This window comes from Myxocyprinus asiaticus, chromosome 23 (genome assembly GCF_019703515.2).
Source record: "Myxocyprinus asiaticus isolate MX2 ecotype Aquarium Trade chromosome 23, UBuf_Myxa_2, whole genome shotgun sequence".
NCBI lineage: Eukaryota > Metazoa > Chordata > Actinopteri > Cypriniformes > Catostomidae > Myxocyprinus > Myxocyprinus asiaticus.
In genome coordinates this window covers 37,919,020-37,943,739 of record NC_059366.1, presented here as the reverse complement: position 1 = coordinate 37,943,739, position 24,720 = coordinate 37,919,020, and the positions used below count along the sequence as shown (strand labels likewise).

Below are 24,720 nucleotides of genomic sequence, written 5' to 3'. Positions count from 1 at the left end.
TCTCCTCCGCTCTCGCATCACGGATCCCACAAGCTCCTCGGGGAACATCTCTGTATCAAATCCTCCTGCTGGATTACAGCAGCCGAGCAAAAAAGAAATGCAATCTAGCCTGCGTTTCCAAAGCGGGCGGCACTTTGAGAAAGCATCCTCGCCCATCTGCTTTCATCCACACCCTCGTCAATGTCTAACACTCTCTCTCTCCTTCCCTCTCCTCTCTATTCCCAGACTCCTGATGAGGAGAGCTTAAAGTCATCACCGTGTGCACTGAATTGTGTTTCCCACAGCCCCTGCTATAACAGAGATGGAGAAGTACAGAACAGGGAAGATCCAGAAATGTCTTTCCTGCTAGATGGCACTGTTGTACCACCAAAAGAGAAAGACGGACATCGCTGAAGGAAGGAGGGGGGAAAAGTGAGAATAAAATGGAGAAATCTCAACGAGTGGTCCAACACACCGCAAACAACACAACCGTGCCATTTGAGAGAATGGTGATGTGAGTGAGGCGAAAATAAGGTAGTTTCCCACCATTTGAACTTCCTCCAGTTGATGTGCACCCATTTGAACTGTGACATGTCATTCCACCTCATTCTCTTTCTCGTACATCACATTTAAGGTGTATAGTGTAATTTCTGTGCCACTAGCTTCACCAAACAGAACTGCAAAAACACCTAGATACTGTAGGTACTGTACATTTTCTCTATGATTTTCTGGTGCCGACATATTGCTGGAGAGGGTTGCTGTGGTACTGTGTGTGGTTGCTAGGGCATTATAATGTTTACTTACAGACCCATTAAGCTACCCCCAAGTATCTAAGATATTTTGATTTCTAAATATGTGTTGGACCTTTTTGTGTTGGAGTCTATCATCTGTTTTTTCGTTCGCCATACAAAAAATTCGGAACGCTAAGAAACGTAAGTATGAGCAGATGCTTTGCAAACACCACCAATAACTGTTTTCAAACAATATTCCATTACACGCCCAGTCTTCCATTGGTCAGCTTAAAAAACAGCCCCAACCCAAGCTCGTGCCATTGGCTGTGCCAACGTTGGTTGTCGGGCTGTTTGGGATTCTCAAATGAACAGTTTTGAAAACAGACACTTTTTAGAAAAACCACCTATGAATATCTTACTTATAGCTAAGGACAAAGCATTTTAACGTTGAAAAAATACACATTTCATTTTTTAAAAGGTACAGTTCAGTCACCATTCACTTTCATTGTATGTTTTTTTTTATACAATGGAAGTGAATGATGACTGAGACTGCAAACTTTTTGCCTAACATCAGAAGAAAGAAAGCCAATCAGGATTGAAACAATCATGACATGATGATTGTGTAAATGATGACAGAATCTTCATTTTTGGGTGAACTATCTCTTAAGATCCGCAGACGTAGGCTTATGCTGTATTTCCTGTGTTTGACAGAGGCGTATATATGTGTGTGTTTGTTGGCGGTGCTCTTATGTGTCTGCTTGTTTCAGTAAAGTTCAGAGGTATGATTTGTCACACAGTTTTGCCATAGATCTGCTTTTTGTTGTGACAAGGCCTCAGAGAACAAAACCTTTTTTGTGACGTGATGAGACATTCGAAACTACAAACCTTATTTGTAGGGGACATTTAGTGATAACATGCATTATTCATGAATTTATGGCCTGCAGCAATCATTTTATCCACACTGAAGAGCATTAGCAGTGAGTAAGCAGTCTTATTATTGAAAACTTTACAAGACTAATGACTGGTGTTAGGCTTTTATTTGTCTAGGAAAGAAAGAAAACGAATGAGACAAAGATAAATGTAGACCAGCACAGACACAAGCCTTTGTCAGCCACTATTTTTTCCACAAACTTGCCAGCAAAGCACAAGCAAAGCACAACTTATCGACAATATTATTTTAGACACATTTAACTAAAGCCCAAATCTCTGACACTCATACGCATAAACACACTTACCTCATAGCCCGGAATTCCATCTTTCCCCGGCCTTCCCTGTGGAGGAGACAGAACATTGCCATCAATCTTTGCAACCAGAGCAGCACTTAATTAGATGCCCCGATGAGCACTAATGTTTCAAACTGCTATTAGAAAACAACTTTTGTAATGGTCTTTTATAAGTTTCAGAAAGGAGAAAATCAAATGAAACCAAGTCATGAGATAAAATGCCTCAATTCAAAGCTAAAAAAAGGTCTGTTGCATCATATTCCAAGTCTTCTGAAGACATACAATAATATGTTGAGATTTGTTGAGAAACAACCCGAAATTTAAGTAATTATCAATGAAAATATTGACATCTCGTGCAAACTATATGAAATGTTCATTCAGATGGCACCTGTGAGAACTTGAATAATTTTTATCAAACAAATAACAGTACATTTTGACAAAACTTTCATTTTTGAGTAAACTATTTCTTTAATACATGTTCCTGTTTTTTTTTTTTTTTTAATCGATTCATCAGGGTGCAGGTTATTCCAAAGATAAATAAATATTCCATCACAATGTAATAACTAGCTCCCTCCGAAACGACTTTCCTTCTTGGCTGATGTCACCAAGCACACTTATTTTTCAGCCCCTCCCCTACGACCACTTGCAATACAGAGACCACTTTTCATGAACCAATAATTTCCTGATGGTTCAAATCAAGTTCCACCTGCATTTGTTTTCTCAATGAATATCCTATTTTTATCAGAAAATCGTCACATTACATAAGTTAAATGGGTCCCTTATTGACTTTACCTCTCATTGGTCATCAGGTCTCATTGGCTACATTTGTAGATAGGTTAGTACACATTATTATACAAGGTTAAGTGTGCACAACCAGAGTGAAATAAACTAGAATTAAATTATAAAACACCAACTGGAAGTTTCACAGTGAATTCTCAGGGGAATTCTCTGTACTCAACAAAGGTGCTGAAGGCAATATTGCTGTAAGAGTAACGAAGCAATTATATGAGACCTGTACTGCCACTGTACTCCTTCACTAAGACACCCAATGTAACATTTACCCCAGTGACTGCACTCATTACTACAGCACAAATCAGCTCAACAGCACAGTTTCCAGAAGAATACAGAAGATTGCTCTGTGCTGTGAAGTGAAATATTACAGCAGAAAATGCAAAAGTCGCTGTGGTTTACAGAAAAAAAAGTGTAGATACATAGATCACTGATGAATGGACCCTTTCACACACTGGGATGACACACTTTTGCCTTAATTTAGCAGGGTAAATCTGAGAAACGTTTGCTTTTAAATTTTCATGTTATTTAACATACATTCACATCAATGTTCTTTGTGTTACATTACCCTGGCATTAAATCAAAACAAAACAAAACCAAATCAAAAATGCTGTGATGAGGTTTTTAAATACACATACTGAGGGAAGGACAAATTTGGCATCTATCTCACTTCCAAATGCCGTAACCCATCTCACACTACATTGTCCTCTTTTTTAAAAGTTGTTGAAATATAGTAGTGGACTTCTCCTTTTGCTATTGGAGCAAATGGGAATCCAACAATAACATTTGCTCTGGTCTGTCATCTACCTCCCTTTTAGAAATTTCTGTGCTCCAAACCTGGAAATGTGGAAAGGGTCCATGGTGAGATTACTATAAATGTGCAGTACCTGTATATGGCACGCATCCAGTTGTTCAAAGTTATATCACTGATCATTGTTTTCGATGGACTTTTTAACATCAGCACTCTGGGTGTCATGGTCCTGTCACTCTGTCAGTCTTGGGGATTTATCTGACAGGACCGTGGCATCATTGTCCCATGTCTGTTTCGTTGTCTGTCTTTGTGTGAGTGTACGGTTTCGGTTGTATTCCCTGCTGTGCGCTCTTCAATCTATCTTGTTTCATGTCGGGAGCATGATGTCTGAATATTGACCTCCTGTCTGGTTCGGTTTTGGTCTGTGTCGGGATATAGACACTCATGCTCCATGCTGTTATTGACGTGGGTGCATCACGCTTATGTCATCTTGGCAGCATGCACTTGCGTCAATAGTTTGTCTGTCTCTCGTGAACACTGGTGCGGCATGGGCGTATAATGCCTTATTGTCTTGGCGATGTGCGCTCATGCCATTCGGGTGTTTTGTTGTCTTGTGAGAGCACGTGACTTTGTTTTGTTTCTATATCGCTATGTGTCTCTCTGTCTTACGTCATACCCCTCCTCCTTGTTTGCTTATTATTAGTTCATTTGCCTCACCTGTCCCCTGTTAACCCGTTTGATTTCTCTCCCTATTTTAGTCTCTTCGTGTGTGCTGTCCAGTGCTAGTTCGTCTTGTAATCTAGTTGGTCCTGTATGTGTTTTTGGTCACATTTCTTGTCGGTCCTATTCCCCTACCTTGTTTCTGTTTGGCCCAGTCGGTCCTGTGCCCCGTTTACTTTCTTCCCCAGCCTGGAATACTTCCTTTGTTGCTTTTCCCCTACGGGGTTGTTTATGTTTGTTTTTCCCCCTTGTGGGAGTTTTGGTTTGATATTTGCCCTTTTTGTCTGTATTAATAATTAATTTATTTTAACTCTGCATTTGGGTCCTGAGCCTCTCTTATTCCTGACACTGGGATCCTTCATTAGTAACAACCAAGGCTGTAAATAAAACTACTGGCCACAGATCAAATCCTTAAGTAGAAATCAAGGAATGAGGAAGAAGAAACTCTGACAACACAAACTCTGTTTATGTTGGCAATCTGAATCCACCGAGTTGTCATTAATCAGTTAATTAAATCTGTTCTGCAATTCAAACTTGGATCAAAACTGGATCAATCTATTAGAAGATCATAAAACTAAGAACAAAGGACAGAAACTAAAGAGAAATAATGTTATAGGACATACAGTAGAGGGTGTAGATTACAGGTATGTGGAGCGTATGCAGTTGATTTTAGACAGGGGTAGCATATTCTGTAGATTATAGGCAGGTGTAGTGTAGGATTGCTTACAGGGGCCCCAGGAGGCCCTTCAGGTCCAGGGAAGCCAGTCTCTCCCAGTGGTCCCCGCTCTCCCTGTGAGGTGAGAAACAGTAAGAAAATAGGACATTATCAGTCTCGCATCATCCCGGTGCCAAAAACCTGCTGCATGACTGACAGCTGCTAACAAGCAACAAAGCAAATCTCACCGGCTGTCCAGGGATCCCTGGCTCACCACGTGGGCTAGGCTTTCCCTATCCACCGCAGCAACGAGAATGAGAGGAAAAGAGTTAGAGCTCAAAACTGGTGTCCATTTAAACCACCAGTACAGCAAGGAACAACTACAATGTCTCTTTTATCTAAAAATGAATGCTCAGTATGAAACCTTTTTCTTTATGATGGACTAATAAACTTGCACAGCCTGAATGTAAAAAAAAAAAAATCCCAAATGTGTTTATAGAACTGCCGCATTAAATATGGTTATCCAACACAACAAAGTTAAAAAGAGGAGATCTATTATTTTGGAACTATTCCCTTAAATAACAGATTAACATGTAGTAGAGTCGTTTCATGAAAACAACTTACAACGGGTCCAGCGATTCCAGGTGGACCAGGAAGGCCAGGATCCCCCTTACAACACACAAACACACACATGTTAGACAAGAATTTTCATTCCACAATGACTGAGAACACGTCAGTACACAAAACATAATGATTGCTTTCCTTTCTGTTCTCTAAACCAACTGTGCATGACAAGTCTTCCAAAATCAGCTTATGAGTATCTGTGCATGAGGGAGCATTAAGACCTGCACTCTTTCTTTCATATGCGCTCTGCTGGCTTTAAGTTTTGGGGCACAGCATGAAAATAAACAGCTTGAGATCAGGCAGCCTCGTGTCTGTTGTAGAATCATCGAGCACAAAAATGGTGCAACTACAACCTTGACAAGTCCTCTCTGGGAAGAGTGGGTGAGTTTGGTGCCGCTCCAAGGAGGAAGCTGGTCTTGCGGACGGATGGAAAAAGTGAGGCTCCATGCATCAGCGCAGAAAACATTTGGGTGGGTTGGCATGGTTTTGTGGGCAAGATTTAATGAAGCTAGCGTCGGGCGGTGTGACAGTATAGATGCCTTTTTATGGTACAGTAGAGATATCGCTATAATGTTTATATCGCGGTCTATGCATGGGGTGATTGCAAACACAGACACAAAGACCTTAGTCAGGGTAGCTGCATTTACTGACTGAAAACGAGGCTGTGAAGGACAGACATTCAGTCTGTTCAACGGGTTGAAACTTGTCGATCGTGATAATTAGAAGTGACCCACTGAACTGACTTTTTTTGGTCTTTCTCTCACAGCCTCGTTTTCAATTGCGAAAATTAAAAATGCAGTCTACTCTGACTAGGGTCTATAGCCTACTTCCCAAACTGTGTCGCATACTGTGCACTTCCAGTGTAGAAAACTTAGTTGATAATTATGGGATTGATTTATTTTTGATGTGTCACCTGCATCTAATATAAACAGTGTATGGGGTGTTCACACCAAAAGCATTTTTGCATCGAATAACGCTGTTTTTCAATTGTTTTCCTAGATTAACATGCGCTAGGCTAGATGGACATCTTTGACCGTTGCGCCTTGTCTCAGTGTTTTTCTAGTCTCGTGCAGGTAGTTGCATTAAAAAACTTCAACTATTAAAAATGTGTCTCGAGACGTGTGTCTGCGTTATGCTCTATACACGGAGCAGCGTCTAGGTTTTTTGGTGCAAGGACGCATTCAGTGTGAACGGCCCCTAACTGTGTGTTGTTCCCAAGCAACATCACAAATTAGCTTAATAGTAATAACTGAACAGTCTGCCCACTTTTTGGAGTGTGAAGCATTGTGAATGACGTGACTTAATTAAAAACGATGGAAAAATATAAAACTATTAATTTAAAGTTGTTGATTTTCAGTATAGAAACAATATATTTAAATTTTATTCAGATGTTTACATATACCCATACTTGGTCACTAATTTGATTGCGTCTTTCACAGCATGTCATGCGAGTGGGCAGTCGCTGCAGCCCTTGTTTGGTGTGCTTTGTTTGGCTTGATTCTCTGGCTGGTGGAGATTTTCTCTTGAGGATTATGGGTAGTGTAGTTCTCCACCTGAAATTCCCCTATTAAATACGATTCCGTCATTTCTACAAAATGATGATGAAATAGTGTGGACAGATGGCTTTAACCTCAGAGCTGATGGCATGTCTTTGAAGGTTTATAAAGTTATCATTAAAATGTATTTGCTTATGAAAAAATAAATAAAAATAACGGGACTTTTATTTCAGGAATCAGACTTTTGTGCTCTATATAGAATTCAACTGACTTGTGGTCACAGGTGTGCAGCTGTGCATACAATGGATATTGCAATGACTTCAAAATATGGCTTTTATTTATATTGTATTTCTGTTTTGAGTCTTGTTTTGAACTCAAGTCTTATACTTTGTATCATAAAGCAGCAATTTGCAAGACTTTTCATTCATTTGTTAGCTAACTTTTGGTTTGCGTCCAAATTCCAAATGAAAAAGAAAATAATAAAATGAGACCAAATGCCTTTGATATATAAATTATTTAATTCACTGGATTATCAAAAATAGGCATTACTACATGTTTATGTAATGATGGGTTAAATGGGTTGAAATTCCAGAAAAATTAATTATATATTGCCTAATTACAATTACTCATACTATGATATATGATTTTGGACATACCGCACATCACACAAGCACAGTGCCACAGTGTTACACTTTTAGGTGAAATCAAACTATAAATGGCTTTCTTTTATACTCTCCATATTAAGCTGGGATACAAGAAACAATTTTAACACACATCAGCTTTAATGAAAAATAATTACTATAAAATAAGAGTGCGACCCCTGAAACTAAAGAGATCCTGCCTTGTGGCGTCTGAGCTTTCCAACTACCCTCCATCTCTCAGTTAGTCATCCACACACACATACACAATCTGTGAAAGTCTTATGGAAACAGCAATGTCATGTCAAATTGTGTAGGTACGGAGAGGCAAGTCTGTTTGAGCTGTTAAAAGCTTTGTGTAATCTGGGACCGTCAGACAGGGTGAGAAAGTGTCCAGTGACACGACTCATTCAAACACGCTTACCTTAGCACCTTGCAGCCCCTCAAGTCCTGGTAATCCCATCAGTCCCGGCTCACCCTGGAATAAAGGAAACACATTCCAGCTCACCATGGACATCTTCATGCGTGAAAGTCTTTCAGTATGTGTGTGTGCATGTTAATGGTGTGTGGTGGACTTCTGAAATGTGTCCCTGCATTTTTTTTTTTAAGTCTGTTGTAAATTCATGTTTCAACTCCATTTGAACACAGTTTCCAGGTTAAAGGGATAGTTCACCCAGAAATGAAAATTCTGCCATCATTTACTCACACTTACTCATTTACCCTTCAATCATTTTTTTTCTTCTTCATGGAACACAAAAGATGTTAGGCAGAATGTTAGCCTCAGTCACCATTCACTTTATTGTATGGAAAAACAAAAATATCATACAGGTATGGAGCAAAATGAGGGTGAGTAAATGATGACAGAATTAAAAAATTTTTGGTGAACTATCCCTTTTAAAGGTGCACTCAGTATCTTTTTGTTCATGTCATCTTGGACTTACAGTGATGCCTAGTGGTGTGGATACAGCATCATTCAAAATCAATAGCTTTCTGTTACAGTTGACATTGTAGAAATTTATTATTCACAATCAGCCATGATTAATTTAATCCAAGAGTGAAAGTGTCAAATAACCAGACGGTTACTGAGATTAAGTGAGCATTATTAATCTGGTCATGTGATTCTAAAATGGCAGCCCCCATGAGGGTTCCCCTTTCGTATGGGACTTTTATAAGGTTACTGATATGACTACAGTCCTCATCTCATGTGGTGGTGGCATAGTGGGCTAAAGCACATAACTGGTAGTTCAATCCCCACAGCCACCACCATTGTGTCCTTGAGCAAGGCACTTAACTCCAGGTTGCTCCAGGGGGATTGTCCCTGTAATAAGTGCACTGTAAGTCGCTTTGGATAAAAGCGTCTGCCAAATGCATAAATGTGAGTGCTCATGATTTTATATACTGTATATGTTTCAAAATTACAATCAATTTCTTTAGGAGTAAAACTTTTTTATTTAACCAATAATGTAATATTTTTCTATGTTTCTATTAATATAAATTTGTTTTAAAACCAAGTAATATCATGGCCTCTTCAAGTTTTTTCATTTTTAATAATTTTTACACTCCAAAAATAATAACAACAATCATACAGTAACAAGCATATTTCAAGCATGTTTTATTACTATAATAGTTTGTAAATAGCCACCTTCTGTTAAATAATTCTTCCAATAAAAAGAAAAAAAGAAAAGAAATTTCTCTCATCATTTACTCACCCTCATGTTTTTCTAAACCCGTAGGAACACAAATAAGTATATTAGGCAGAATGCTAGCAATGTTTAGCCTCAGTCACCATTGACTTTTATTTTTGCAGGAAAAAAGTTGCAATTCTACCCCAAATCTCATTTTGTGTTCCATGGAGAAAAGAAAGTCATATGGATTTGTAACAACATGAGGGTAAGTAAATGATGACAGAATTAGATTTTTGGGTGAACAATCCCTTAAAAAAAAAAAGAAAAAAAAAAAAGAGTACTTTACACACTATTTGATCACCAAAATATTGTTTTGTACTGTAGATTATTTTCTCATATAATCTCATGTTTTATTTTAGTTGGCACACCTAATTTGCCTCCTCAAAGAAAATGCTCATATAGCATGTATATTTAGTGAAAAAGAGTATGATGGCTGGGGGACATGTTTGAAATGGTAATGCATGAATATTAAAGACCCAGCAAACACGGAACACCATTTGTCTGGCATGTCACTGATTATTTCAATTAAAAAGCGAGCATTTATTTCCATCATGACAAGTGCATCACGTTAGCTCTAATTCAGTCGCATTACCATCCTGACAAAGCATTTAATTTCCTCCTTCCATTTTCATTTAGCCAGCTGTATTAATAAATCTCACGTACTTCGGCGCAAACAGTGCGGCTCGTAATTCACCCCAAGTGATTGGCCAATCCCCCGCACCGAACCCGTACAAGAAGCACTAAAGGATCTGTGAACAAGCTATTGGCGGACAGCAGTGAATGCCGTATTAACAGGTCTCGCCGCTGTGATGGATTGTGGAGGTAATTGTGGCACGTATAGCTTGCCATGAAAAACAGCGCACAAACCAACATGGAACCAGAGAGAGGGTCGACTGGAGACAGATGTGGGCAGTTCTAGCAGTGTGTTTGAGACTGCTGGGACCATTTATTCAAATGTTGGTGAAAAATCGTTCTACAAAGAAATAGACAATAAAATAATCAAAACTGCACCCGTGAGAACAGGAAGTGCCAGCTTTTTGACTACAAGAGCTGCATTGCTGCTACTGTATAGGCCTGTCTTGTTTGTGCATGTGCTTTTGGATGGAATATGCAGCATCAGTTTGATTTAGGCACAGTTCCTGATCACTCCTTTTGTTGTAGAGAATGCTGTGGGTCTAAACTGCCATGCTCCAATTCTCTAGGATTAGCTCTGAGCCAGATTCTGTGATTAATGGAGACCAGCCAAAAAGTGAGAGCTGGCCAGATCTAGCAAGTGGCTTTTCCTTCTCACACATCCAAAGGCATGAAAGGGCAGTTGACTTGAAGATGTTTTCACTGTCCTTTCATTAAAAAATAGGGATTTGCAGATCATTCCTAAAGTATGAATGTAAGTGGTAATGGTTAAACTATGGTGACTGTTTTCAAAAGGATAAACAAAACAGAAGTTTTGTATAAATTTTCTGTTTATTTAAAAGAAGTATTGGTTTTGGTATTGCCGATATCTGCCTTGATAGTACTTGGTATAAGATTGAAAAGAAAATAAGTAGTATCACCCATCCCTATTAAAAAAGGTATTAAATAATTCATAAACTATAAATAGTAAATAGGTCTGCAATTTCCTGATGATAAATAATTAGTTTTATAATATCAATTATCAACTTTTCCTATATGTCTCATTTTTAGTAGAATATGGAAATATAGCCTTCCCTAATATTTCCCCAGATTTAATAGCAAATAATGATCATAGTGTAATGGTAGCCAGCTGGTATGCAGTAGTTGTGCAGTGTGTAAACCTCACTCTCCTGGACTTAAGAGAGGCACTAGCAACCGAGGCTAGAGGCCATGGCCTTTCTAGCCTCCTTGCTAGCGGGTCCAACTCCCATGTCGGGATCGCTGGTTCGGTTCTGAAAACATTTAGTTTAATTAAAATGTCTCTGAATTTTCCTTGAGTAAAATGTCTGCCAAGACAGATTTGTGGACAGGCAACTTACTGATTTTGACTTGGAACCTAAGCCAAGTAGTCCTGGAAGAACTATCTGTAAGATGCCATGTTTTTGCCTCTTTTACTTTTTCAAAAGAATCACATTTTTAACTTCATCATTTAAGGTATCATTTTTACTGTCCTTAAGTGTGACACTCTAATTTTGTTGAGTCTAACAGTTGCTCCTATTAGTGTTTTGAATTTATGTAGATACAAGATTACAAACTACAATAAAGAATATCAAGGACAAATGGCAATTTTTAGCTTTAAAGCTCAATTTAACTGCCTGTGGTGTAAGCCAGGACCATTTAAATAAACTATTGAAATTAAAAACATGATAACAAGTAGAGAACTTAAAAGAAATGGTGACCATTTTTAGCATTCATTTGTCAACTACCCATAGAAGGTCAGAGGTCAATACATTCAATACAAATCGCACAGAAACACCACTCACCATCTTTCCTTCATCTCCTTTGGGGCCCTGAAAAAAATAAAATAATAATTAGCACTGATTGTCATGAAACTGATGACATTTGACCTAACAACTCCATGTGTGCTCTCATGAATATTAATACAATCTGTGCAATTTACTGGATGACATCTGGCCGACTAGTTGTCAAACAATAACACAATGAAGTGATTGTCATATAAAGACCCACAAGGGTTTTAAGTAGAGTTTAATGCATTCTCAAGCTCTGTTCCAAAAGCTGCCTATCTAGACAGCATTTTAACCTGTTGATACACAAGATCCACATCCATCAGTCTCCCTCAAGGCCATAAAACGTAATTAATCTTGACAAACTATGTCTATAGAATGATCTGAGACTCCTGTTTCAATACACAATCAATTTTTTTAAAGTGCGAGTAATTTCTTAATTTGTGAGAGGAATGAACATTAAAACATGCAAAATCAAAACATTTCACCTTTTGGTGCCAGAATGCATTGCAATGTGCTCTGTATAAAATTCCTTTCAATATGGCGGATGGAATGAAGTGAAATGTTAACATTAACCATTCTAGTGTTTCAAGTGTTTCATCTAATTAAAAATGAACTGTTAGTCCCAACACTTTTTTTGTGCTATGCACTTTTGTGCTCAAAGTATTGCATTGTTAGCTTGGCAACATGCTAACAACAAACCAAAGTTTTTCTAGCAAGCCAATCAACTGATGGCCATCTTTGGAACACTCTTGGGAGTCTTTTTTTCAGTCATGACAGTGCAGCTTCTATCTACTTAAAAGGGGAAAGACCGAAATCTCAAAAATGGTCGGTCAAGATTACGATCAAAGAACATATTTCAAATCAGCAATCAAAAGTTTAAAAGTTTAAAAATGTAAAGTTTAAGTGAGCTTTGTCTGGGTGCTGGCTCTGTTTGGTTAAAGTGCAGGCTGTGGCCCGTCAACAGCAGGTGTCATGTTCCACTTAGAGCAGGTTCAGCCATGGATAATCCAAAGCAAGCACCCTGGGGGATTTTCAAGCGGTTCCTTGTGCTCGAAGTGAGAGGAGAGATTGGAGTGTGTCCTCTTTCAGGCATGCTGATAAGGGTTTCATATCTTTCAGAGTTCTGGGCGGTCTTGTAACGAAGGCCCAGGAGGGAATAGACTTAGTTCTCCATGGAAAGGAAGAGCACATTACACACAGAGCAGATAAGTCTGCGTGCCAGTGCATTGATAAGCTAATCGTCTAATTCTACTAGGGCAGTAAAGCTCTTATACATACAGTATATATACAATATATATATACAATATATACAACACAACAGTGCGATTCATTTAATTGAATCGGTTAGTTCTGTAAAACAATTGCTTACTGATTGATTCGAGTCCCTGCAAAGTACCTGTGTGGCAGCAAACTATTTCATTCAACGCTGCTGTTCATAACTATGCCTTCAACTTAATTATATAAATTAGGGTTTTCTAGTATTAGTTGTATTTAGTGAAAGATATTTTTTTTTAATTTAGTGCTATCACTTTAATTGAAATACATACATGTATTGTTTTTGTGCCAGATACTGCTCTGATTGCAAAAATAAATTTTATATTACACTTGATACATTTTCATTTGATAGTTTTATATTTAAAATAATCTCACCCCCTTAAATAGCTTCAATGTAGATAGCTCCTTTTCTTAGTAATTTTTAGTGTAGGTAACTAATTTTAAATAAAGTACCTGACGGTAGTTTCTTTACTTTAAATGATGCGTTTCAAAGGTCACGTCTACACTTATCCGTTTTTGTTTGAAAATGCTGTTTTCAGTTTCCTAGCATCACCGTTTTCCAAACTATGTGGTTATGGAGAGCTTTTTCAAAAGTCTCAGTTTTTGGTGGAGGAAAACGCTGTACCAATTAGGATGAGATGTGAAGATGTAGCAAAATCAATGCATTTTTAACTGAGAATGTCGTGTGGAACTTGCCACAGTAGCTTCACCAAAATTGCAAGAAAATTATTTTTCTTTTATGTAAAACATCATGTAAAAAATAAGACACATACCGATGGTCCAGGTGGCCCAGGTGGCCCAGGTTGACCAGCATTAGTCCCTCCATTCTGCAAGAATCATATGAATCACTATAGTATAGGATAATATGAGCAATATGACTAATTTGATTAAAGTGATTTATTGAACGTATTGTAGTTTCACAGCATTTTAAATACACTACCTGAAGCTTATAGAGACTGCTCATTCCATTGCCCTCTACATACGGAGCACCCTAAAAAGAACAATAATTAATAATAATTAATGCATGCAAAACTTGCTGTCATGATGCTAGGGTGTTGCAAGCAGCTGACAGGTCATTGCTATGTGGTTGCTAGGGTGCTCTGCGTAGTCTTTAGTATGTTGCGAAAGGGGTTACATTTAACACATGTTGTCCATCAGGCAATACATACTGTAATTTGAATACCAACTTTGGAGAAGTTTGCAGAGAAGTCTAAAATTACCACTGTTGTTAACTTAATTTTACTCATGGCAGGAGAGATTCATTGATGTGGTAATGAAATAATAAACACACACACACACACACACACACACACACACACAAAAACAACAACACAACAACACATTGATCTGAGTGAAAACACAAGGCAACGTATCGATTCAGAGCGAGAACATTCATAAGAGCTGGAAGATCAGGATGTCGGTTTAGATTACAAAATAAAAAGTGACAGTTGGTCAAAATGCATCTCAAGAGATTTACACATTTACATCCATCACTGGAAACGTTTGTGGTGTAGTTTGTCTGTAGTTGAGTCAAGTCTGAAAGTATATATATTTATAATTATAATTTTTTATTTATTTATTTTGTTCATTGATTTTTTAAATCAATTTATACTTCTGACTACTTCAGTCTTTAAAACATGTATGTGGTGAAATAAATGTCTGATCAGAGCCTTCATCAGCATCCAAGCAGATTTTAGGTTTGGTACATTGTTAAAAACAGCATGTAAGATTTTCTTAATTTTTCTTTTGCAAGTTTTTGCACACATTTTATAAGTAAAATTTACTTAGCTTTAGAATGTAATAAGCAATGAATACATGAGTAAATTTTACTTTAAAAAAAATCTTTGTTCATTGAGTAAATTTCACTTTAAACTCTCATTCATACATATACACTGGTGGCCAAATGTTTGGAATAATGTACAGATTTAGCTGTTTCTGAAGAAAATTGGCACTTTAATTCAACAAAGTGGCATTCAACTGATCACAAAGTATATTCAGGACATTACTGATGTAAAAAACAGCAGCATCACTATTTAAAAAAAAAGTCATTTTTGGTCAAATCTAGACAGGCCCCATTTCCAGCAGCCATCACTCCAATACCTTATCCTTGAGTAATCATGCTAAATTGCTAATTTGGTACTAGAAAATCACTTGCCATTATATCAAACACAGTTGAAAGCTATTTGGTTTGTCAAATGATGCTTAACATTGTCTTTGTGTTTGTTTTTGAGTTGCCACAGTATGCAAGGTCAATTAAGGTCAATATTAAGTCAAAAATGGCAAAAAAGAAACAGCTTTCTCTAGAAACTTGTCAGTCAATCATTGTTTTGAGGAATGAAGGCTATACAATGCTTGAAATTGCCAAAAAACTGAAGATTTCATACAAAGCTGTACACTACAGTCTTCAAAGACAAAGGACAACTGGCTCTAACAAGGACAGAAAAAGATGTGGAAGGCCAGATGTACAACTAAACAAGAGGATAAGTACACCAGAGTCTCTAGTTTGAGAGATAGACGCCTCACATGTCCTCAGCTGACAGCTTCATTGAATTCTACCCACTCAACACCAGTTTCATGAACAACAGTAAAGAGAAGACTCAGGGGTGCAGACCTTATGGGAAGAATTGCAAAGAAAAAGCCACTTTTGAAACAGAAAAACAAAAAGAAAAGGTAAGAGTGGGCAAAGAAACACAGACATTGGACAATAGATAATTGGAAAAGAGTGTTATGGATCTTAACCCAATTGAGCTTTTGTGGGATCAGCTAGACTGTAAGGTGCGTGAGAAGTGACAGCCACATCTATGGCAAGTGCTACAGGAAGTGTGGGGTGAAATGTCACCTGAGTATCTGGACAAACTGACAGCTAGAATGCCAAAGATCTGCAAAGCTGTCATTGCTGCACGTGGAGGATTTTTTTGATGAGAACTCTTTGAAGTAGTTTTAAAAAATTCAAATTGTTGTAGTAATTGTTCACATTATTAATGTCCTGACTATACATTGTGATCAGTTGAATGCCACTTTGGTGAATAAAAGTAACAATTTCTTTCCATAAGAGCAAAATCTGTACATTATTCCAAACTTTTGGCCGCCAGTAAATATAATTATCATTCAATGCCATACATTTTTAAGACATATTTCAAATAGCCCAATAAGGCTGAGTGCATGTTATCTTAAGACAACATTGGGAAAGTTTGATAGCAGGTGTTTGAGCTGCACACACAGACCTCAACACCTGAGGCACAACGATGACAGGAACAATCAATGGATACAATTTGAGCACAAACTGGTAATATTGAACAGAAACAAACACCAGACATCATAAAACAACAATTTGCTAAATGTGACAACAAAATCAACAACAATGACAGTTTTATTAAACAGGTCAACAGTGAGATCATGCTACCTCATTACTTATTCAAGCACCGGTGCATGCTGGGAACATCTTTAACATCTTCGGTGCAAATCTTTGTAAATATAGTAAACACTATTAAGTAATATTTACTTAAGTTGAAGATTTTATTTTTACATGATTGAACTGAGTACAGATGTAGAATTTGCTTAGTATTTATTCAAGTAAAAACTCCTAAATATTTTCTGCAATATTTATTTCACCTCAAAATATTATTTTTTTACTAATACTAGTGTGGATTTCTGATATTGTGTGTCATGGTAATGTTGTGTTTCTTTGTTTTAATAATTACAAATTGTACACATAAAAAAACATGAATTTAAATTATTAATTTGTATGTTCTAGGAATAACTGCAAAATAGAATTTACCCTGATTTTTATAAATGGATGGTAACACTTTACAATGCAGTTTCATTTGTTAACATTAGTGAAATAAATTAGATACAATTAACTAACAATGAACAACACCTTTATAGCATTAATTAATCTTAATTAATGTTAATTTTAACATATGCTAATACATTTTTAAAATCAAAAGTTGTATTTGTTAACATTAGTTAATGCACTATGAACTAACATGAACTAACAATAAACTTTTGTATTTTTTATTAACTTACATAATGATTAATACAGTGAATGCTATAAAATATATGTATATTGTTAATTGTTTTTTCATGATACCTAACTGATGTTAATGAATGGAACCTTACTGTAAAGGGGAAGTCACAAACTCTGGGTAAGGGACAAGCCCAAAATAGAGAAAGTGTGCCATATTTAACCTTTTAACACTTTTTAAATTCTGAGAAAGTAGTTTAAGAGACACAATACATTTCTAACATCTGTTATAACCTATAATCTATTTTTGTTTTCATCAAAACTGAGAACCGAGAATTTTAAGTTCACTGACAAGATGGTCAAATGTGCTGTCGAATGCAATATTAGAGTCTGAACCTGTGCTGGTCCCTCATTTGCACTTGAACGTAATAAACTATGTTGGGAATCCATAACGACTGCTAATCAAAATTTGATACTTTTAGATCTGTCTCTTTCTAGCATCACATTTCAAATTAAATGTTTCTTGTGCGTTAAATGCTCAAATCCGGCATGCTTTTAATATCAGTTAAATCTCTCATAATGCCGTCCAGCCCTCTCGCAATCAGCATCAGAACTTACAGGAGGTCCAGGTGGTCCGGGTCTACCTGTCGGTCCCTCGCTGCCCTGCAACACAAACATGAGTCTTTATCTGTCTTTTGCAACACAAACCTTGCCTCTCTCTGAACACAATGCGTGATTGCATTGAGATTCAGGGCCAATGCCACGCTGCATTGTTAGCAAATGGTGTGGATAATAACAGGTTTCAGATGGAGCGTTTGGAAGTTTTGTAGATAGACTTTGTGCCCCTTGGCTCTATTGGGTTAGCTCACAGCAGAGTGGACCAGCTGATGAAAAGCAACGAAAAATGTTGCTGTTCCCTTTCTAGTGCATATCTGCATACTGCAGGGCACACCACAAGCTCAAACACATCGAGCAGCATATTCACTATCTCCCACAGACCGTTTGCGAGATTATCACTAGATTCATTTATCAGAGAGCATGTGAGCCATTCAGATGCAGAATGGGTCACAAATACTATAATTAGAATGTTTTGAAAGGTGAAAAACAAAAAAGATGATGTGCCTTACATTTTGTCTTTATTCCACTCTACAAAACCTGCTCCATTGTTTTTTTTTAAATTGCTTCTGTAATGTGGCATATTTCTTAGTGAAACATTTAAGGAGAAACATTTTTTAGGATGGCACTTAATTTTATCCAACAGCAATTGATTGGATTGTGAAACGTGAGGGTTCCACACTGCAGCCAGACCTGAATGCAGGGGTACTTGTGGAGGACATCTCTCTCCTAAAACACCACTTTTGAGGAGGCTTTTTGACCACAATGTGGAGGCTAAAGGTCAGGTTCACCTTATGGTATTGTTTCTTTTTCAAATCTATTGTTATTTGCTATTACTGCCGGGACCTTTATTAAATTATCCTGCTTTAAATTAACTATTGATAGTCATTTCAGAGGTGGAGCAAGTTATTGCATTTTGATGAAAGATTACAAAACATTTTGTTCTTTGGAATAAAGAGCACTGATGAACCATGCACAATGAAACCAGGAACATGTATTACAGTAGGTCAATTCTGATTTTATGTTGACTTAAAAAAATACTTATGATCATAATTTTTTTATTGTTTGGTTCTTGAAAATGTTCGGTTATTTTAAAGCACAAGTAATGATTATATATTTATGCTTACCCTATCTCCCTTTGGTCCTGGGGGTCCAACAGGTCCTGGTCTGCCTATAAGTCCCTGGATATAGAGCAAAATACATTTGGATGTATTATTTAGGCACAATGCTGGCAAAACAAAAAAATCTAAAACTAAACCAGAACTAAACTAAACCTAAACCAGATTCTATCTTGTAACCAAGAAAGAATAGCACCATTTATTTTTTATAGGGAGATTCTCACCGGTGCACCTATACGGCCTGTGGCTCCAGGTAATCCTGGCACACCATGGGCCCCCTGAAAATAGAGGTGATCTTCAAATGATCAATGATCAAATGATCAAGTGTACAATCAGACAAGTAATAAAAAAATAATTTTGCAAAACAATAATTTTGCTTCACACCATGACAATAAAAGCGTTGAAGCTGCACATCACCTCAGAATGTTCTCTTACCAGGTACAAATAAGCTGTGAGTTTGAGCCTAGACTTCAGTAACAGTAAAATTAAATCCATTGAAAATAAATTCCTACTTTATTTTAAACTGAAATCAATTGGAATAAAATGGACCTTGCATGGGTTATTTTTGAATAGCAATCAAAGAAATGGAATCACTGCACTCTACCAGTTCAGGGTGCGTAGATCAACATACCTTTAAACAGTCTCAAAAACAAAATGATCCACACTCCCTATTTTCTCAATTTCTTTACATTTTATTTTATGTCTCAGAACAGGAGATAGCCCATTGACTAAAATGGGAGGAAACAAATTTTGTTGCACGAGACGCCGCACATGTCCTGTGTATGCTAGTGTTAAAGCTAACTCACACTGCCCTAATAAATGCCAACATACACTAAATTCTGCAGACTTATCTCACTGTGAATTTGGCGACAGTTGGTCTTCAGCGGCAATCTTCTTACTGAAATTCAAACCACTGCCCCCAGTGGCCAAAACTGGAAGTGTTGTTTAATGTATGGACACGTGTGAGCTCCAGTTTCTGTGTGAAATGTCCACAGAGTGGTGCCAAAAGTGAGATATACTGTATTTAGTTGTAAATGTTGTAATACATTCAACAGGAATGCATATTTTATTAACCACACACTCTAACCCAAACCCCAACCCTAAACCTAACTATCTGTGGAGTAAAAATGAAGTCTTAGAGTGAAAATGCAACCTCAGAATTGTACTCACCATTGTTTAAGTGAGCAAAATTACTTCCTGTTTTCCATGAGACCAGAACCCGTGATTTTGAGGCTGCTCGCTCAATGCACTCAGTACCCCCACAGAAAGAAAAAAAAAAAAAAAAAAAAAATATATATATATATATATATATATATATATATATATATATATATATATATATATATTTTTTTTTTTTTAAAGGGATAGTTCACTCAAAAATGAAAATTCTCTCATCATTTATTCACCCTCATGCCATCCCAGATGTGTATGACTTTCTTTCTTCAGCAGAACACAAACAAAGATTTTCAGAAGAATATCTCAGCTCTGTAGGACCATACAATATAAGTGGATGGTGATCAGCACTTTAAAGTCCCAAAAAGCACAGACAATCATAGTAAAAGTAATCCAAAAACAGTTTGTGTTTGGTAGAAGAAAGAAAGTCATACACATCTGGGATGGCATGAGGTTGAGCAAATGATGAGAGAATTTTCATTTTTGGGCGAACTATCCCTTTTATTGATACAAAAATGTCTAATGGGAGTTGCCACTAGTAAGTAACTCGTTGGTTGTTGGGATTTTTTGGGATTATTGGTTGTTTGTAGGGGTAAAGTGAAAATGACAGTTATGATTCCATCATTCTTAATCCAACAGTCAACTTTATATTGTATGAAATGTTTGCAATTGTTTTGGGCAGTGTGAACCATCCTTAACTCTGATAACTCACCTCATCACCCTTGTAACCCATTGGTCCAGGAAACCCTCTTTCACCCTTCACTCCCTATTTGATAACAAGACATATGGACAATCGGTGAGACAGCAAGTACACTCCTTTGATTTACTAAGTGCTTCCACCTTACCTAAGCAACCTCCATATTTCAGTTTTTCTCTAAAGAATGGTCTTGTATATTCTTAATGATCTTCTTTTGGCCTGAATATTTGCCTGACACTGAATGTATCTGCCTCCATTGAACCAACACTGAACGACTCTAAGTAAAACATCTTTTGTTGCTTTAATTGCAGTTGTTACACCATTTTGTACTATAATTGCCTTGTGATGCCCAGTGGCATTGGAGGGAATGCATGTTATTGTACTTCAAGGCAGAAATAGTGCTGAGGCCAGTGAAGTTTGTGAATATTGTGTCTTCCACCACACAATTATTTTCTCTAAACTCAGAATTAGAGTTGTTTACCTTTGGACCTTCTTTCCCTGGATTACCAACTGGGCCCCGCAGACCCTGATCCCCCTGTTAAAATCAACATAGAGAGTAAGAAGCCAGACTGACCACAAGACAGACACAAGCATCTAAGCAAATATTTGCAATACATTATACATCCTGGTGAATTACTGGCCCAAGTCAAAAGAGCCCACCCCCAAGTCTCTACGATATTCTGGTCCCTAGATAAGACTTAGGTTGCTCGTTCAAAATAATTTTTTCATGACCCCTTTTAGTGTCCAGCAAGTCTGTTCACTTAGAAAAGTAATAGCACACCTCTCCTCAATAAGCCACTGGAATTGAGGTTTCATTCATGTCTCTAGCAAAACAGTGCAGGGCCATTAACGAGCCGAAATGAAGCTCTGTACTGCACTTGATGAAGAATGTACTTTTTGGCTGTTACTAAAAAAAGTTATTTAGGCATGCATGAGCACATTCCTCTGGGAACGCAGCTATTGTCCCGTGACCCGAATATATGATGTAGCAACAAAACACATAAAAGTAATTTACTCTGGTTTTGGTACACAAGTACAAATTAACCACAAGGATTAACTTTCTTGGATTATATAACGCTTACAGTTGAAAAAAGCTGCACGATTCGCAGTGTCCAGCTTTAGAATTTAGAACGTCAGAATCTCACTGGAATAGTATGTAATTCGGGTATTTTTCACATAATGTTTTATAAATAATGACAATTAGGCTATACTACTCAATTGATATACTCCTTTTGGCTTACAATATACAACAACAAGGAAGTATGCATTTTTTGATGCAGTGTTAGGGTTAGAGGTTTAATCAAATCACTAACTCTAATATGAGCAATAGTGATGTTTGCCTTAATAAGCAACACTAAATTTCAACAACAACACAGTGAGAGCTGTGCATGTCTTGTTTTCAAATGAACATTCAACGGAACAAATTATTTATTGTCAATCAGAATAGATGACAGCACTCGCTGCCAGAAAATCTCAGATGGAGAGACAGTATATTAACAAATGAGAAGATTCAATTAGTTTGCAATGATTTTTACCTTTTCTCCATCCAGTCCCGGGACACCTGGAGCTCCATGGGATCCTTTCTCTCCTTTTTGTCCTGGCAGACCAGGTACTCTTGTTTGACACACACTGCAGGCATTCTGCCAAATCATAAATCACTCATTAAATGCAACACATCTCAAATTGGTGCATCACATAAGCAGACATTTGGACCCGCTCTGTAAAACATCTATAAGTGTATCATATGAAAACAACTGTCCCACTTCTCAGAAAATTATCATTAGTCAACGGATGCCTGCAACAGAATGCATTGAAACAACATGCAACATTTTCTCAACTTTTAGTAACATAGTTGAGTGAGTGTCATTTTCACAAACCCCTTTTCCTCCACACAATTACCACTGAAATCATTCGATACACAGTTAAGGCACCCCTTAAGGAAATGTAACTTTTTTTCATATCACAAAATGTATCAAGGTCAAACAAACTGATTTATTTTTATTGAAAATTGATGGAGCAAAATAATTTATGTGAAAAGAAATAAAAACAGAAGGTTATTTTGATTAAAATTCAGTAAAAAAAAAAAAAAAAAAAAAAAGGTGGTGAGGGAGCCTTTTACCCCACACATGGGGTAAAAGGTCCCTAGGGGATATAGAGTGATATCGTGTAGATACCGGGACAACAGTTAAAGGACACAATTTTCAACTAATGCAAATAATTTTGAGACAGCAAGATGCGTTTTTGAGTAACAAATTAAGATGATGCTTATTCGAAATAACTACTTCAGAAAAAGTTAACCATTTCCTGTTAATTTTATACACATTTGGCATTTTATTACATCTCAAGTATTTTATAAACTAACTAATCTCTATTATGATTGGATGAGTCAATGTGAGCCTACTTTGAACACTTTTCATTACAAATCTATTCGCCTCACTTTAAAAACAAAACAAAAAAACAATGTGTTTAATAGGGGCAACTAGCCCCTGCGACAGGGGGGCTATTTTTGACCCCAAATGCTATCCTTTCATTTAATGGACAGTTATCGAAAAATGTTTGATTTAATGACCTTAAACAAAACTGAAAATGACAAATAAGTATTTTTTCTCAAAGGAAATGTGTTATTTTCGGGGATTTTCATTAGCTACATAAATTTGCAACATAACAATTAACCTTTAGACACCACACACAAAGATCTCATGGAACAGAAAATGTTTCCAGTGCACAGTGACAGTGAAAGTGCTGTGGTAGTTTTTGTTGCTATTTAGTGTTTTTTTTTTTTTTTAAAGAATCAAATTAATAAACTGAAAAACACATTTCTCAGTTTACAGCAAGTTCTCAGTTTTAAGTGCTTCCTCTGGAACTATGTTGATTAGCATTTTTACACTTTTTATTATGTATTATATCAACTGTAAATGCTAAACAGATTCCAACATCCTTATTTGTGTTCAAAAGCTCTAACATATTTATCTGCTTCTATATACTGACCTTTACTGCATAATCTGTATAAGATTCATGTCCCATCGAGATATATGCTTTTACCATCTTTCAGAGTCACATATGGCACAGCAGTCTTGTTTTGCACATGGCTAAAAAAAAGCTAAGGTCAAACCCAGAGATACAAACAACTCAGAAGCAGCAACCTCGATAATTAGGGATGCATGGGTTTTAACCTTGCCAGCCTAATGCTTTCACCTCAAATCATTTTCCCAATGTCACAGAGAGAAATGTGAAAAGCAGGAGTCATGGTGCTTTCAAATGTAGCTTTAAAACTCCTGGGCTAAGTAAGCAACCTTTCTCCCTTCAGCTTTGTAAGAACATAAATGTAGACCTGTAAAGCATAATCAAAGGTTTACAGTAATGGGTTGCAGGGATTGCGGTGACATTTCACACTGGATGCACTTTTTGTGTGCAGTTTCTGCAGCTTCCTGAAGGTAGCAATTTACTAGTGCATTAGGCTGACCTGTTGAATAGAGGCTGGACGGTTCAGGGAATGCATTTATGTTTGCATCCACTTGTAAGGCTGACAATTAGCAAATTGCATGTGACCAATACAGCTGTGGAGGTTTCACATTAGCAGAGGATGTTTGATTACATTTCGGGATACATTTGCTTAGGTTTGCATAGACACTGAAACTACAATATTGACATAATGACAGCATATTCTATGTAAATCATTTTATGCATGAATTAATATCATAAAGTAAATAATATCAAACTCTTATTCATTCCATGAAATGTATTTAATTGAATGAGAGATGACCTTCTTCACATAGTGCATCAGGGGAAGATTTTCAGTGATTAAAGGGAAAGTTCACCCAAAAATGATAATTCTCTCATCACCCTTATGGCATCTCAGATATTTATTACTTTCTTTGTTTGACAGAATAAAAACAAAGATTTTTAGAAGAATACCTCGGCTCTGTTGGTCAATTCAATGCAAGTTAATGGTGCCCAGACCTTTGAAGCTCCAAAAGCATATAAAGGCAGCATAAAAGTAATCCATATGACTCCAGTGGTTACATCCATGTCTTCAGAAGCAATATGATAGGTGTGGGTGAGAAAGAGATCATATTTAAAGTCCTTTTTAACTATAAATCTCTACTTCACATTCTTCTTTTGCTTTTGGCAATTTGCATTGTTCGTGTATATAGACATCTCCTAGGC

At 37.0% G+C, this 24,720-nt stretch overlaps 1 protein-coding gene across 1 annotated transcript in view; it reads right to left on the bottom strand.

The window, feature by feature from the left end:
- Positions 1–24,720, bottom strand: part of LOC127413804 (collagen alpha-1(XIX) chain-like) — a 154,188-nt gene that overhangs the window by 18,141 nt on the left and 111,327 nt on the right. Inside the window, exons 20-33 of the mRNA XM_051651218.1 lie at positions 22,089–22,193; positions 21,035–21,088; positions 20,569–20,622; positions 18,908–18,961; positions 18,693–18,746; positions 17,569–17,613; positions 13,927–13,977; positions 13,760–13,813; positions 11,727–11,753; positions 8,031–8,084; positions 5,473–5,517; positions 5,097–5,141; positions 4,921–4,983; positions 1,946–1,981 (exon numbers count right to left, since the gene is read on the bottom strand). Coding sequence (XP_051507178.1) covers positions 1,946–1,981; positions 4,921–4,983; positions 5,097–5,141; positions 5,473–5,517; positions 8,031–8,084; positions 11,727–11,753; positions 13,760–13,813; positions 13,927–13,977; positions 17,569–17,613; positions 18,693–18,746; positions 18,908–18,961; positions 20,569–20,622; positions 21,035–21,088; positions 22,089–22,193 — 741 coding nt within the window. The remainder of the gene's footprint in view (positions 1–1,945; positions 1,982–4,920; positions 4,984–5,096; positions 5,142–5,472; positions 5,518–8,030; positions 8,085–11,726; positions 11,754–13,759; positions 13,814–13,926; positions 13,978–17,568; positions 17,614–18,692; positions 18,747–18,907; positions 18,962–20,568; positions 20,623–21,034; positions 21,089–22,088; positions 22,194–24,720) is intronic.